General features: G+C 36.8%; 1 protein-coding gene across 8 annotated transcripts in view; it reads right to left on the bottom strand.

Moving 5' to 3' along the window:
* Positions 1-16,633, bottom strand: part of LCORL (ligand dependent nuclear receptor corepressor like) — a 78,886-nt gene that overhangs the window by 35,361 nt on the left and 26,892 nt on the right. For 6 of the 8 annotated variants that reach the window (XM_031588420.2, XM_031588419.2, XM_031588421.2 and 3 more), the window contains exons 3-5: positions 9,270-9,349; positions 8,901-9,030; positions 3,216-3,470 (exon numbers count right to left, since the gene is read on the bottom strand). In XM_031588420.2, the coding sequence (XP_031444280.1) occupies positions 3,216-3,470; positions 8,901-9,030; positions 9,270-9,349 (465 nt within the window). The remainder of the gene's footprint in view (positions 1-3,215; positions 3,471-8,900; positions 9,031-9,269; positions 9,350-16,633) is intronic. The other 2 variants (XM_090139618.1, XM_090139619.1) reach the window with 1 other exon arrangement.

The following is a 16,633-nucleotide window of genomic DNA, read 5'->3' as shown; positions in this document are numbered from 1 at the left end:
TACACTCTGTCTCTTGAATACATTTTGCAGTTTACACAATTTATTTTTTTGAACCGTAGTATGCATACCTTCAAAACACATAGTATTTTTCCCAATATATACTATGAGAACAGTGTATTAAAATAATACATCTTTCTTTTTAAGTGTCTGGAATTGTTTCAATATGATTCAAATGTAGAAATCAAGAAGCCAGTCTCTTAAATGTATTTTCAAAGAGATGCCACAAACATAGCTGTTGCACTCCCCTTTGGCCTGTGGAGGATCTGCTGCTGAAGTAGCTGGGCCTGGGATGAGGTAACACCTGGCATTGTCTCACAGAGGCCATCCCTAAAGCCCTCCCATTATGAAAAGTGCCACATAAACCCAATACACAGAGGTTCTGGCAACAAGCAGTGCTGGAAGTGACAAACCTGAATATTATAAGAGTTCTTCAGAGACAGGCTACAGATAGCCAAGGAAGGTAAGAAACTTTGAGGTCAAGGTAGATTCTGCCCCTGAGGACATCTGGATGACCTTTTCTCAGTACTGAACACTAGGATCTGTTCAGTGCAAGAAAGTGCTTCTTGTGATCTGGAAAATAAAGCCTAAAATTTCCTCTTGAATCCAATAGTCATTTCCATAATAAAGGAAAAAGACATGCATTTATTACTAAGATCTGCAATTTTAAAGAATGTCTAATTTTAAAAAAATCAACCTGAAGTCTTTACGTTTTAGGCTATTCCCTGCTTCACAAGAGAGATAGAATTCAAATTGAAAAGATTTCAACTTTTCAACATTTTTTAAAAATCTTTTTTTTTTTTTTTTTTTGAGAAATGTAGTGATTTAAACTTCCTATTCTGTTACTGTCATTTCATTTGGAAATTGTAATTGTCATGAATACAAGATCATCAAAAACTTCTAGAAAGGGAGCAAATAATGGTACTGTATTTATGAGTGTACTGACTGAAGAAAGAGTTATATGTTATTTGCTAGCTTTTTTTAATAACTGAATTAAAAGATGAAAACTTTAATCAATTTCATAACGCTACCCAAAGAGCAGTATTATATGAGAGCTGTTCTGGAAGTAATTACTCCTGTTTCATTATGCTGGCCCACCACGTCAGAGGTGCATGGTGGTGGTATGGCTGTGTAGAAGTTGAGTGTTCCTTCTAATACTCCACTAAATTGTGTTGCTGTGCAACAGATGGCAGCAGAAAGGCAGTCTGACAAAATAGTATCTGACACAGAAGTGTGTATGAAGCAAAGATGTATAATTGAATTCATCTGTGAGGAAAAAATGGCACCCACTTACATCCATCAATGCTTGCTGAATGCTGATGGAGCCTGAACAGTGGATGTGAGCACAGTGAGGTGGTGGGTGGTACGTTTCAGCAGTGGTGACAATGGGTCACCCCCACTGGTGCAAATTTTTATGGATGTGCCATGAAGGTTCCTGTTTATCACTAGTAAAAATGCACTGCTAACAGTGGTGACCATGTTGATAAATAGTGTTTCAGTAGCTGAGAATGTGCTCTATCAAACATTGTCATTGTGCTCTTTGTATCTGCTGTAGCTCCATGCAGGACATCCACCGTATTAGTTCTTAAAACTAAATCACTGTACAGTGCCACGGAAAAGCTGTTCCAAGTAGATAATATGAATGCCATAAGGATCTGGGCAGTATCTCAAGTTTCAAAATTCTCTACTGTAAGCATGTAACATTTCGGTACCTTTAAGTTGCCTTCATTAAAAGAACAATAATACATGAGAAGGAGGTAGAATAATTTATAGACGCTTACAACATCTAACTGAAATAACTCTTCAGCAGCCTCTGCACATAGAACATAATAAAAACAAACAGGTTGCCTTTTTCCATCTTGATCTTTTTTTGCTTGTGTTGCTGTCACCACTACAGTGGAAAACTAAGACAGTCCTAAAATAATATGCTTATAGAAAAATGGAAGTGCAATACAACTTCTTTGGTAGATTGGATGGCTCAAAACATTTTTCCTTCTAGTGTTGTATTGATATTTCCTCTTTTTTCAGTAGCTCTAAACTTCATAGCAAGATTAACATCTAAAAAGTTCTCCAAACACATTGTCTGCCAAGCAACTACTTATTTCAGCCTCAGATGTTTTGCTTGAAGATACCTAATTCTAAACACTATGAAGACACATTTTCACAGGATTTATCTGCACAAGGTAAATTTGTGCCCAAATCCAGACATGAGCTAGCCTCTGCTGATCACACAGAATAAATGCAAGAATTCTGCAATTTCTTAAAGGTTCTACAGTCAAAGAAAAAGGATGCTGAAATTTCATCTAGAAAATGCACATTCAGAAGGTAGGTCTGTGTCAAAACTGTTCATTTTTTTAAATGATACGCCATCTAATTGAAGACTGTATACACACATAAAACCTTAATTCTACAATTCTCTCTTTGTTTAACTTGCAGTATGTTACATGACACATGGGTTTCACTTTACAGTGGTCTGCAGTATAACTGGATTAACACAGACCCTTGTATTTGTCAGAGACTAGCTGACTTTGCCAGTGTTCTCAGTTACACGTGACAGTCACAACCCCTCCTGAAAACTGCTGCTACTCCAAATCAAGTTCAAAGTCCAAAGCATTCCTGTGATTTTATTATCCGTTTTGGATGACAATATTCCTCAAGAGAAGATATTGTTTCCTGTTTGTAAATGATAATGAACAGCCTTATTTTTCTTGTTTTACACTCAACAAAGTTGTACTGATCTGTAAGCATTAGGTCTTAAGCACAGAAAATTCCTCTTTCCATCATTCTAACCTGTCTGTACTTAATCAGTGTCCAAGGATTAAATGGTTAGAATGAACTCTGTTCTCTAAAGTTCTAGCATATTCTCTCTTTCCTCAGAAAATTCTTCAACAAAATCTTAAGCTACTGTTACCTGTGACAGCCACAAGTGAGATGACTAAGTGCTCTAAAGCTGAGAAATTCCCAAACCACATTTAAAGGCACACACTACAAAACTAGGATATTTACCACCAAATACATAGTATGAAAAAATGCTTTTAAAATGGCTTTTTATTTAATCAGTTAAAATAATTTCTTTTTTCTTATGGACTCATTGCTATTCTGGAAAGTGAAAACATTATTTGGTACTTTTTAAAAAAATGTTTTATTTTTGAAGTAGAAAGATATAATAAGGTAGTAAATGACATGAAAATACAGATAAACAGATAAGAGATATTTACCTTGCTGAGTATTCTGTTCTTGAGTTCGATTCACAGTGAGGTCTAGAGGGCTATCCTGCTCTTCCTGAAGGGAGTTTTCCGTTTGGTTCATTTGGATACTTTTACATATCAGACTCGGTTCAAATGATGAACCATTTCTGTTCTCTTGAATTTTGCTACTTTTTGAAATGTACTCAATTGCAAACTGGCGGATCATTTTTTTCATTAATTCCTGAGCAACTAGGGGAATGTTAGGATCACAGTTCTGAGGAAGATCTAGGAGAGAAAAGAACAACAACACAAGCAATAGATGCATTAAGAAAAATGAAAACACTTTCCTTGAAAAGAATATTTCACATAAGCACAATGAATATGTTCAATGATTTCACATGCACAATTAAAATGCCTAGCAAATTCTTCTTACAAGTATTCCTTTCTGGTCACTTGGAAGAGCATGTCTGGCAGGCATCAGTAATACAGTATGATTATAATGAGAAGCTACTTTCAAAAAACAACTAAAAATACATATTTTAAAAATGCAATTCTACAAATTATTTTTTATATCACACAGAAGTTTTCAGAAGTTGATCATAAAAAGTTGTTTCACATGTATAATAGATGACATCCACGTTGTAGATTCAAGTTTGCAGTGTCAATTTGAAGCAACTTGAAAGGTCTCATATAAGTGGTAATATTACAAGCAATTGAGTTTTAAAATAACCTTCCTTTGTCATTTTCCAAGTGCTAACAATTAAATCATTTGGGAGAAAAAAACACTTTTTCCTGTTCTAAATCATATGTAAACTGTGTAGAAATGCATTCATACAACAGTCCCACAGAAAAAACAAGTGTTTCGGGTTTATTCTAAATACCAGGAAAGTGTTGCAAAGCTGCAAAGCATTACAAATACATGTATTTGGTCTGCTGACACAGACGACTGTTCCAAGATGACTCCTGCCAATGCTTTTTGGTCTGCTTTTGCAAGGTAAGTTGGAGCTCCTCCATTTTCAAAGACTGAGTATATGCTAGACAATTCATTTTCAAGAGACCATATGCATTACAAAAGTCTGCTTTTGGTTGAAGGCCTATCTTCTGACACTCCTTCAACCGAAACTCTACCAAAATTTATAAAACTTAATAGGAGTTTCTGGAAATTCTAAGTGCTGGAGAATATATACAAGAAATCTTTCCCAATCATATAACACTCAGACACAGGTGTTCTTCATTTATTGGCATTTTCTGATTCCTGCATAATGAATCTACTAAATGTTCAAGTAGCATTTGGTCTTCATGAGAATTAATTATTATCTAGGAACAAGAGTACCTGCCTAAAGCCGTAATTCCACTGTCAAGTGGAGAAAATTACTGATCAACAACTTAGCTAAAAACAAACACAAACAACCAAAAAGTATGAAATAAAAGCAGGTAAAAACCCCTGATTTTAAGTTCAGTGTTAAAGCTTCATCACACTTCACTATATTTTGCTACAATCTTTAACTAATCATACAATATTTGAAAAGGCAATTTAATGTGTTCTGGGAGAAGTACTAGACCTCTGAACTTAAGTCTCACTAGCAAATATTTCTTAATTATTATCAGCAGATGGCACCAGATATGCTTTGTAGGAACAAAAAGTTTTATTTTAAGACGTTTTTATCAGGAGTCACAATTATAGCTACTTTTAAGTTTTAAATCGATATGCCTATATCTACTAATAGGACACGGGGGAATGGCTTTAAACTAAAAGATGGGAAATTTGGGTTAGATGTTAGGAAGAAATTCTTTACTCAGAGGACAATGAGGCAATGGAACAGGATGTCCAGGGTAGTTTATGGATGCCACATACTTAAAGGCATTCAAGACCAGGTTGGATAGGGTCCTGCGCATCCAGGATCTAGTGGGTGGTGACCTTGCCCATAGAAGGGGGCTTGGAGGCAAATGATCTTTAAGGTCCCTTCTAAGCTAAGCCATTCTATTATTCTACATCCGCTTAAGCTTCCATTTTTCAGACAGAAGGCTTATACCATAAGGCAGCTACATTTATTCCACTGATTGCATGTGCACATACAAATACCCAGCAGAAAAGTTTCTAAGAAGATGGAGTAAAAGGTAGCTCTGATGTCCCACTAGTTTCTCTCAGATCTTTGTAGACTCTCCTAATATAAAATACAGATGTGTCACTTAGTCTTCCCTTATGTTATAGCCTAGCAATTTCTGTTTTTGATTTTGACAAGATTCTAGCCAGAATACAAGTGAAGGCAGTAGTAAAGATGATATGCAGTTATGACTAACTGTAATGATTTATTCTGATTCAAAGCTCACACTTAGGATTAAAGCTTCCTCAGTTAGTGTACCTTAAATAACTTGTAGCTACTCAAATCTGTATTCTACAGCAGTTTGCCTATCAATGTTTTCTGTACACACTGCAGCTCTCCCGCTTTCACAAAAATGAACGACTCCACATTAACAGCCAAATTGTCCCAGCAACATCCTTGTTTCCACATATAAACTTGCTCACCTCACTGTAAATCACCAGCAGGTTAAAAACAATACAGCCATTTACTTTTTACCACATCTCATTATTAGTTTAGTCAGCTTGACTGATCAACAAACAGAAGGACAAAAAAAAAAAAAAAAGATGTATTTTCATGCAACTTAAAGCTGGCAGCAAATGACTTGGACAGGTATGCTGGAGAAAAAAACTGTCTGCATGGCCAGGCCCAGAAAGCAGTGGTGATGAAGTTAAATCCAGTTGGTAGCCAGTCATTAGCGGTGCTCCCCAGGGGACAATAATGGGACTGTCCCCGTGCAATATCTTTACTTATGATCTGGATTGAGTTCACCCTCAGTTTTCAGATGACATCAAGCTAGGGAGACGTGCTGATCTGTCTGAGGGTAGGAAGGTCCTACAGAGGGATCTGAATAGGCTGGATTGATGCTGAGGCCCATAATATGAGCTTGAGTAAGACCAGAAGTGGGATTCTGCACTTTGATCACAACAGCACTCTACTGTTGTGATCAAAGATGCTACAGACTTGTGGCAGAGCAGCTGGCAAGCTGCACAGAAGAAAAGGATCTGGGGGTGTTAGTCCACAGCCAGCCAAACATGAGCCAGCACTGTGCCCAGGAGGCCAAGAAGGCCAACAACACCCTGACTTGTGTAAGAAATAACATAGTCAGCAGGACTAAAGATGTTATCATCCCTCTGTATGAGGCTGTACCACAAGTACTGTCATCAGTTTTGGGATACTTACTACAAGAAAGACATTGATACCCAAGAGGCATCCAGAGAAGGGCAACGAAGCTAGCGAGAGGTCTGGAGCACAGGTCTTATGAGAAGCAGCTGAGGGAACTGGGATTGTTTAGCCTGGAGAAGGCTTAAGGGAGACTTCACAGCTGTCTACAACTACGTGAAAGTTGGCTGTAGTGAAGTGGGAGCTGGTCTCTTCTCCCAGGTTAACTAGAGATAAGAGGTAACAGCCTTAAGTTGTGCCAGGCTGGTTCAGGTTGGATATTAGGAAAAACTTCATCAGCAAATGATGCCCAGGGAAGTGGCAGAGTCCCTACACCTGGAGGTTTTCAAAAAAGGGTGGCACTTAGGGACACGGGTTTAATGGGTGGGATGGTGATGGGTCGGCCTTTGGACAAGATGATTTTGGAGGTCTTCTCCAATCTTAAATATAACCAGTCACAGAATCATTAAGTAAAAAGTTTTTCCTGCTCACCAATGGACAAAGAACAATGATATACTTAGGAAGAAAGCATCTGGTTTTCAGATATATTGCTTAGTGGTATGGTGCATGAGCAGTAGGTAGCTGATGGCCCTTGGTTTGTTTAGACCAGAGAAGAGGAAGTTGAGGGGAAACCTCATGTTAGCCTACAACTTCCTCATGAGGGGAGTGGAGGGACAGGCCCTGACCTCTTCTCTCTGGCAAAACTAACAGGATCCAACACAGAGCTGTGCCATGGAAATGTCAAGTTGGGTATTAGGAAAAGGTTATTCACTAAGAGGTGAATTCAACTGCTGAAACAGTCTGCAGAGCAGGGATGCAGTACCAAGCCTACCAGAATTCTAGAACTGTTTGGACAATGAAACACAGTTTGGTTTGGGTGTGGTTCAGTGTTGATCTGGTAGCTGAATTTCATTATTTCTGTGGGCCCCTTCCAACTTGGGATATTCTATGGTTCTATGAATTAGTATGGTTCTATGAATAAAGTAATGCTGGAAAACACTGTACATCAAGAGACCAAGAAAAGTCCTGAGGAAGTAGAAATTTAAAGAAATAACTGCCAAGGGAGACGCCATATAATCTAATCAAGAGACCAGCTTATAATAAAAGTTCCAGAAATATGGAGGTGATAATATTTTATTTCAAATGGAAAATAACCAATTTTAAGCAAAGCCAAGGAACAAAGACAGACTCAAAATGCTGCTGCACTCCATCCAAATTTCTTTTAATTCATAAGCAAATCATGGGCTGAACAGGTGTGCCCTGTACAGAAAAAGATTATACCCATCCCAGGTTCAAAGGCATAGTAATCTTCTCCTGATAAAAGAAAGTAAAGGAGATAAAATTAACTACTTCCCCTCACTCCTCACCCCCCCAGTCTGTGCATAAAGAGTCACTGACTTGCTCTACTTCTTTGAAAAAGCAAGGGAGGGCTGTAATACTCACCTATTCTGGCATTTAAGTACACTTATTAGACCCCCAATACAGCCATGTGTATAGGAACTGCTGAGTCACAGCCTGAACCTCTGATTAGTCACCTGAGGCAAGCAATGAGTCAGCCAGGGGAGCACAGGTGAAAGCAATTCACCTGTGCTGCAGGAAGGGGTGGAGTCTGGCTCCACCTCTCCTAGACCCATTTAGGAGCTGGCTACCAGTGGGGAAGGTTCTCTCTTCTGAAGATCCACTCCACTGGTGTTTCCTGAGTAAGCCCACAATATGGGTAAGCATCCTATCTATTTTCTTTTCTTGCTTTGCCTAACTCTCTTGTTTATTTCATTATTATAACATCTTAATATTCTTTGATTATACACTATATAAAGCAGATGATGAGTGAACCTACAGTAACGTTCCTTACACAGAAGCTCCAGGAAGAAAATGAGTATTTTTACTTCTCTCAATAGTGACTAGCTTACTGGAAAGTAATCTACATGAACCAGCTTTTAGTTGCTCATATACTTGCCAACTGCCAAAGAATGAGAGCAGACAAGGAAGGAAAGAGCTTCTAAACATTGTTTCAGCATTAAGTTTCAAACACAAACTTGAATGTTTTGAAAGTTGCAACTCTGAGAAGTAAGAACACCCCAAATGCTATTTTGTAATTTGTAAGAATGTAACATTCTCTCACTTAAAAGAGAGAGTTCTCCTGTTGTGAAGTGAAAGCAATTTAGTGCTTAAGAATTCCAGAGAATAGCGGAGTTGGCAGAGAATGAAATAATTAGCTCACAGAGAAGAGAGATAATGAACACAGATCCAGGAGAAAAAAAGATAATGCAACAAGACTAAAAACAGTGGCAAGTTAGAAGAGAAGTAGTGCTTGATTTGCTGATATTGAATTAAGTAAAGACTGGGGAAAAATAAAGAACAAAGAAACAGTGCTCAGTACATTAATAAAAGTACTTTAGAATCCAAGTCAAACGTAAATTATTCAATTTTTCCAGATTCAAGTTATCTCTTAATAAAGACATGCTTTCGTTACCTTTCTTTCGAAAGAGTGCATTTAGATAGTTTTCTGCTTGGCATTCAATCTTATCAGTGTTGGACTGGCCCTGAGATGAAAGTTCCTCTGTAGGCGTTGACTGTGAAGAACCGATAACTGATGCACGATCCTAGAAGGGATATGAAAATTATAAGATCTCTCAGAAGTTGGTTTGTTGATAGTACAACATATAATTAAGTTACTGAGCTATGAAATAACAAACCACTAAAAATAATTTTACTTCTACACTTAGCTAAACTATCTTGAGTCAAAATGCATTATTAACTTATTTGCAAAATTCAGTTCTCTGATTCCTACTCTTATATTGAAAATTAGGTGGGGAGTCATGCTAAATATGTTCATACTTACACTGACTGTTTCTTTGTGTAAATTACAAAAGGAACATTTCTCATCCATAGACCAGTCAGTTAGCTCTTCTGGCTCACAGTCTTAAAAGAAGGAAAAAAAGCTAGATGTTTTAAACATGTAAAAGTGGATTCAGAGAACAAGATACACATCTAACAATTCTGTTAACTAAGTTTTGTTGTAACCTAGTACACATTTATTGGTAAGACATAGTTAACAGTACTTATTTCTTTGGGTATTTTTGAAGTCTAGCCTAGCTTATACGGCCCATTATTCAAATCACATTTCTTAATCATTTTAATCACTTTCAAATCAAATTTCTTAAAATGAAAAGTACATAAGTTGCTCTGAAAGCAATGTCTCCTGTTTATTTGCATGGAAACTACAACAAATACAAAGAGCATAATGACAACATTTGATGGAGCACATTCTCAGCTACTAGTTTTCAAAGTAGTCACCACTATTAGCAATGCATTTTTACTAGTGATGAACAAGAACCTTTGTGGCACATTCATAAAGATCTGCACCAGTGGGGGCGACCCATTGTCACCACTGCTGAAATGCACCACCCACCACCTCACTGTGCTCACATCCACTGTTCAGGCTCCATCAGCATTCAGCAAGCATTGATGGATGTAAGTGGGTGCCATTTTTTCCTCACAGACGAATTCAATTATACATCTTTGCTTCATACATACTTCTGTGTCAGATACTATTTTGTCAGACTGCCTTTCTGCTGCCATCTGTTGCACAGCAACACAATTTAGTGGAGTATTAGAAGGAACACTCAACTTCTACACAGCCATATCACCACCATGCACCTCTGATATGGTGGGCCAATAGGAGGCATTACTTCCAGAGCACCCATCATAAATTCATACATTTCAGTTGTACTACAGTTATTCTAGGTATCTGACTACAGTAGATTAAGCTCTGAATCTCTGTCTCATTATTTTTAATGAAAGTCTGCAAACCCTTATCAAACTAAGCTAGAATTTAGGACAGATCCCTTACCATTTAAGAAACATGTATTGTATTGAAAGATATTTTATCCTGTGTCACCACTACAAATAAATCAAAACCCTACACTCATTTGAAATTATGTTTATTCTGATACAAACATGAATAACATATCTTAAGTTATAAGAAGGCCTATACTACTACTGAGCAAATACAGGACTTAGATCAGAATGGAAATGCATCATTTACTTTCTTTAATCATGTTACTAAGCTCCATTTCAGGTTAGCTTTCCACCACATATTCTCTTCACAAATCACCAATCACTGATGATTTTCCAAAATTAACTGCTCTGAAAGTCTTCCAATTTTTTGTTTAAATTTACTCATAGCAATTTCTTCCAGTCTGCCTTTGTGGCAACACTGTTCTTACATCCAGTTATCACTCATGGGTATCTGGTATCTTGACATACTTACAGATAATATCATCATTCCCCCCCCCCTTATACTTCATTTTGCTCAGCTAATTTAGTCCACTTGGACTTCTCTCACAGTACTCAGCTGTATTTTCTCTGCATTGTTGCTACTTGGTCTCCTGTTTCCTGAATACAGGTGACCACATTCAAGATGATGCTTTCCCTTTACATTTACAACAGCCTTTCCTACAGCATCCTGGTTGTGCATAAATCTTGATCATGGCTACATCACTTTGAAAGGTGAATATTAATTTAACTAGAACAACAAGGTCTTCCACCATGCCAGTCATTTCCACTTTATGTGCTTACAACTTAAAAATATACTTGTTTTCTTTATGAACTACTTTCTTTATGTTGTGGTGGATTGACCCAGGTTGGCTGCCAAAACTCCTAAGCCATCACTCTAATTTCCCCTCCTCAGCAGGTTTTTTCTGTCTAGCAAGATGGAAAAATTCCTGGATCAAGACTGAAAAACTCATGGGTCAAGACTAATGCAGGGAAATCACTTACCAAGTACTGTCACAGGCACAAGAATCAACTTGGAGAAAGTAAATTTAATTTATTGCCATTCAAAACAGATTTCCATAGTGGGGGGAAAAAAAAGGCAAAACCAAACACCTTTCCCCACTGTCTTTACAGTCAGTCCTTCACTCCTGACTCATCTCCTCCCCAACTCCAAAAGTGTACAGAACGTATGGATCTTGAAGTCCCCATCCATTCATAATAATTCTCTGCTCCTTCTTCCTCCTCCCATTTTCCCTGTTTTCACCACGCAACCCCTTTCACAGGCTACTTCACCAGTGTGGACTGTTCTTAATGACTGCAGTTCAGGAAGTGCTCTAGAGTGGGGACTTAGCACAGGGCACAGTCCTTCAAAATAAGACTGCTCCAGCATGGGTTCCCTATGGGCTACATTCTCTTCCAGAGGAACTGCTCCTGGGTGGGCTTTCCAAGGGCTGTAGTTTCTTTCAGGGCACATCCATCTGCTGTGACATAAGGTCTTCCTTGGACTGAAGCATGGATATCATCTCTGGCATGGTTCTCCAAGTGCTCCAGGTTATTTCTCCAGGTGGTAGCCTCCACAGGCTACTGCAGGGGAATTCTGCCCCAATACCTGGAGCACCTCCTCTCTCTCCTTCTCTGACATTGGTGTCTCAAGAACATTTCTTGTGCTCCTTCTCCCTGCCCACATTTCTCTCTCATTAATGCTCTGCAGTTTTGTTGGTGGTGGTTTTATTTTTGTTTTCTTCTGTTAACTCTCGCAAATACCTTATCACAGAGGCACTACCAGAAATAAAATTAACCCAAAAGAAAATGAGGGTCCTACATTGGATTAGCTTAAAAATCAAAATTCTGAGGTAATAGTGTGAACTTCATTCTCAAATACTAACATAAAGCAGAATTCTGCATTAATAATCTGCTGGTTGGCATCCCTAGAAGTACATAGCAATTTTGACATGTTGGAGAATAGATCACAGAAAAAAGACAGGATTTTCCTGACTGTACAGTAAAAACAACATTAATCTCAACATTCCTGACTGGTAGAGCTATATATTGAGCACGTCTGCATATAAAAAACTAATGCACGTTACACTTTCATTACCAAATACATGTTTTCATAGTTCTCCCTGAAACCACAATAGGACTACTTATGAACATTGAGACTGTGAGTGTAACTCCAGGACAGATTTTATATTTATCAGAGAAATTCTTTGGACTGGAAATTTTCAAGTTCCACTGTTAAAAGTCTAATTGGAGAGCAATCCCTGTGTGTCAGCAAACAAGCAAGACCTGAGAAGCATCAGCTCTGCGATACTAAATTTATACAAAAAAGACTATCTCAAGTTAACGTAGTGTATCAGGAAACCAGTGAACTAAAGAAAAATGCCAAGAGAATAAGAACTCAATCTATAGGTAATGGATGAATTCTGAGCTTCTCTAATACAAGTCTTTTGAAATGGAGTAAAAAAGATGAGAACAATTGTTGTAACTTTTAAAAAGAGTGGTTAAAAACCACAGTACTGATGAAAAGAGAAAGGCTAAAGGCTCTGTCACGGATTGTCTCAAACACTCAAGCCATATTTTAGAAAAAAATAACATGAGAAATAAAGGGAAGAGGCTCTTCGCAGTGACAAAGTTATTTCAAACTGTCCTCCTAGACATCTTCCTTCAGAGCTTCATCTTACTGCAGAGTTTTTTAACAGTGGCACAGCAATATCAAATAAGCTTGCGTGCATTCATACTGTCTCTTCTGGCTCAATAAAAAAAAAAACAACCCAACTACTCATGTTTTCCTTTACACGTAGGCTATTGTTAATGATACATCAGTAACAGACCTAAGCTCAGGGCAACTGATTTCACTTATCTACAAATGGCTTTTGAAAGATATCCTCAAAAATGTCTTATTCCTCACCTCAGACCAGTGCTTTTCCAAGAGAAAAAAAAGGCAAACTTAGGCAACTACTGGGGTATTTGTTGATACATCAAATGCCAGGCATATGACTGTCTCAGATCTTCATGAGAGAAAGCACATTGATGTCAGTACTAGTTTTTAAACTACAGATAGACAACCATACTCTTAGAAAGATCAGAGGCACAGATAGCCTCTTGGCTACATACAACTTTGGGGGATAGAATGAGTTTGATCTTTCTTCATGCTGCTTGGTGTCAGCCAATAAAGATTTGGCAACAGCTTATAAAACTAACCAGCCCTTGAGCAAAAGCTGCAAAGAACATTTTAATACTAAGCATGGTCTTCAAATCAGTGCCATTTAGTTCAAAGCTGCTAAATTTATTTCCTTTTTTAAATAAAACAGTGACCTTTGACAAAACTACCACCTATTTTCAATTAAATCATTTAAATCTTTGTTTCCCTCAAATTTTTTTACTCAGTCACATTGGATTAAGCAAATTAACGGATGTGTAGTACTAAAGCAGCTTTGATATTTACCTCTTAAATATAAAATTGTCTACTAAATCTGGAAAGAGTATATAAAAACAACTTTGCATTTTCCATGATTTTTTGCATTACAATGTCACAAGTATTACAGCTGTCACAATTGCAAACAAATCTTTTTTTTAAACAAAATGTTACTGTCCTTAGTAAGTACATTAAATAACCGAGGTGCTTATTGTGTTACTACTCTTTATCATGAAGTCTTGACTACAACTAAATATTCATGCTTCTAATGTAAATTTTCACTGCTTTACCTCCACTATGAATAAATGTTCAGAATTTAAGGGAAAAAAAATACAGTACACCCTCAAAATTATTCTTTTATTTTTTTGAGTTGCTTTTTCACACCACACAATAATGTGCCCTTCCTCTGTCTATAACAGAATCCTCTCCTTCCAAATCTCATCCAAAATTTCAGAATATAAACCCAAAATAAGAAACACACACATAACAGAAGAAAAGCTAACATTCTAGCTCAATATCCATGTGTAGAATGTAAAGAGTAACAAATTACATGTGAATCTAATTAGCAGAACATGAGTATAAGCAAACAATTAGGAAGACCTAATACCAAGATATGAACTGGACAGATTTGCAAGAAGAAGACAGGCTATTAAAGCAGTCAAGAGGGAAAAAAAAAGGGTGATAATTATTCATGCAAATACAAGTCCTACACATATAATGTGAAAGAATTTTAGGATAATGAAGCAAATCTTTCCCTCTTCAGGTAGGTATCTGTTATCATGAATGGCTACTTAATTAGCCTGGAAACTTAGTAAAATAATTTCTAAGGTTTACAGGGTATTTTCCTTGAAAAGTAAGAAAAATAAACCAGTAAAACTGAAATGTACATCTGAAGTTGTTGTAATTTATTTTACCCTCAAGCAGCCTTGAGTTCAATAATTTAATCTGGAGATCACATACTGTTTCAAGATGGAGCTAAGGAGGAGTTATATAAACTAATACACTCACATTACATTTGCGGCATATTTGTTACAAAAATACATAAAAATTACAATGTAAGAGGAAAAACCTATATGCCTCTTAGCTGCAATATTTCAGCAGATCCTCACATATTTTCAGGTTAGTAAGATATTTGATTTCTTGACCTTCATTCAGAGAAACATACACTCCTGGTAGTGAGGCATAATACTACATATACATAGTACTGGTACAGTGCTCATGACAAACAAAATGGACAACTTATAGGACACAGTGACTTTGGACTGTTGCTGAGAGCCTAAAAATGTGCATTCTGTTCTTTATACCAACCATATTTTTAAACTAAGGCAAATCTAGTTTGTCTCAGTTTCTTTATCTGTAAAATGAAAAAACTGCACTTGAATAATAAAAGGTGAAGATCTATTGTCAATCTTACACAAAAATGCTGTATTAGTTTTCACAACACAATTCCAGTGACAATTTAGAAACAGACCTGCATCCTATAAGGTCAATGTCTACCATATAAATATGGAGCACAGCATTCTCTTTCAGACTGTTATAGTACCTATATGTATAAAAAAATGAATAAAAAGAAATAAGGTAAGGAGGGCACCCTATCATCACCCATGTCTTCTGAGTTGCTTCAGAACTGAAAACAGCTTTACAGGTCTGTCAGACACATAGGAAAAAGCTTTAACTATCCAAAAAAACCCAACAAAACAGATGGAAATATTACTGACAAATGAGGGTGGCTGGGGAATGGGGAATAACTTTCAACAGATTACATTTTAGATAAACATGAGCTTTATCTGCATGAAAAAAAAAAAACTAGTAAGCCAAAGATCCTCTGTAAACAATGGACACCACAGATCACCTTAAATAGAAGGTCACAAGAAGTCTTCAACAACATGAGGTAAATAAGTATTTCCCATAAGAAGTGAAGCAGCAGACATGAAGCAACTCTAAAGCAGTAACGTAACACTTTACAGTTGACTGTTGGGCTCTTTTAGCTGTATCACTTATATTCTGGTCAGTCATTTGATGCTTTGTCTTATGCAAAACTCCAAGAATACCCTGAATTTGCTTTCAAACTGTAAACCTTTTAATGCAAGAAAATAAAGCTTTAGTAACTGATCAATATGAAGCCTAACAGAAAACAACCCATTAGAATTAGAACCAGATGAAAAATACTGTACACAAAGATTAACACTGCCCTCTTCACTTTCCAGAGTAATGTGCTTGTTCTTAAACATAGTAGGTGCAAGTACTAATCCAGAAAATAAGTTTTAGCCGAATTCTACACATTTAAGTGTTTTTCAGAGTCTGACTAGTGTCATGCCTAACTTTATAAGTGACAGAAAGTTATTCTTAAAATAGTAGTGAAATAATATTTTAAAGTTCTCCCCCTTCCTTGAAAATAGTGTTATGCATATGATACAGGCCAAGGAACTTATGCAATACAAAACCACAACCATGTTAAAGCAATTGTTCCAAACCTGCTCTAAGCAAACATACACAGTATATGACACTCCACCTCATGTGCTACCAGCATATAAATTATAAACTTCATAGATTACATTATCAAACAATAAAACTGTGAGGAAATTAAATTGAACATTTTGAAAGTTTATAACAAGGAAAGCTTTTTTTAAAACCATGGAAATTTCAACAAAATATTTATTTCAAAGTTTCAAGGCAATTTGGTGTTAGATTCTCATCTTTGGCTTTGGTTAAAAACTGATAAATACTTAGCTAAGCACCCAGATGTTATTAACACTCTAACAACACCAAACTCACATGGAATAAGGATAGATATTGCACAAGAAGAGTAGAAAAAGATAATTTTTTTTTTTTTTTACATAAAAGATTAAAATTTGAGTAATAGGAAAAGCAAGCTAGCGTTCATAATCTTCCCTTTTCCAATTAATGTTGGTAGGGAAGTCAAGCTGCTCTAAAACCTGTCCAGAGAATGAAACCAGAGATGAAATATTCCAGAAAAGTAAAACTCTCACGAGAGCTACTCAGGAAAGCTTTAC

This window comes from Phasianus colchicus, chromosome 4, assembly GCF_987193195.1.
Source record: "Phasianus colchicus chromosome 4, bPhaCol1.hap1.1, whole genome shotgun sequence".
NCBI lineage: Eukaryota > Metazoa > Chordata > Aves > Galliformes > Phasianidae > Phasianus > Phasianus colchicus.
Note: the sequence above shows the minus strand (reverse complement) of the source record. Positions and strands in the feature narration are given on the sequence as shown.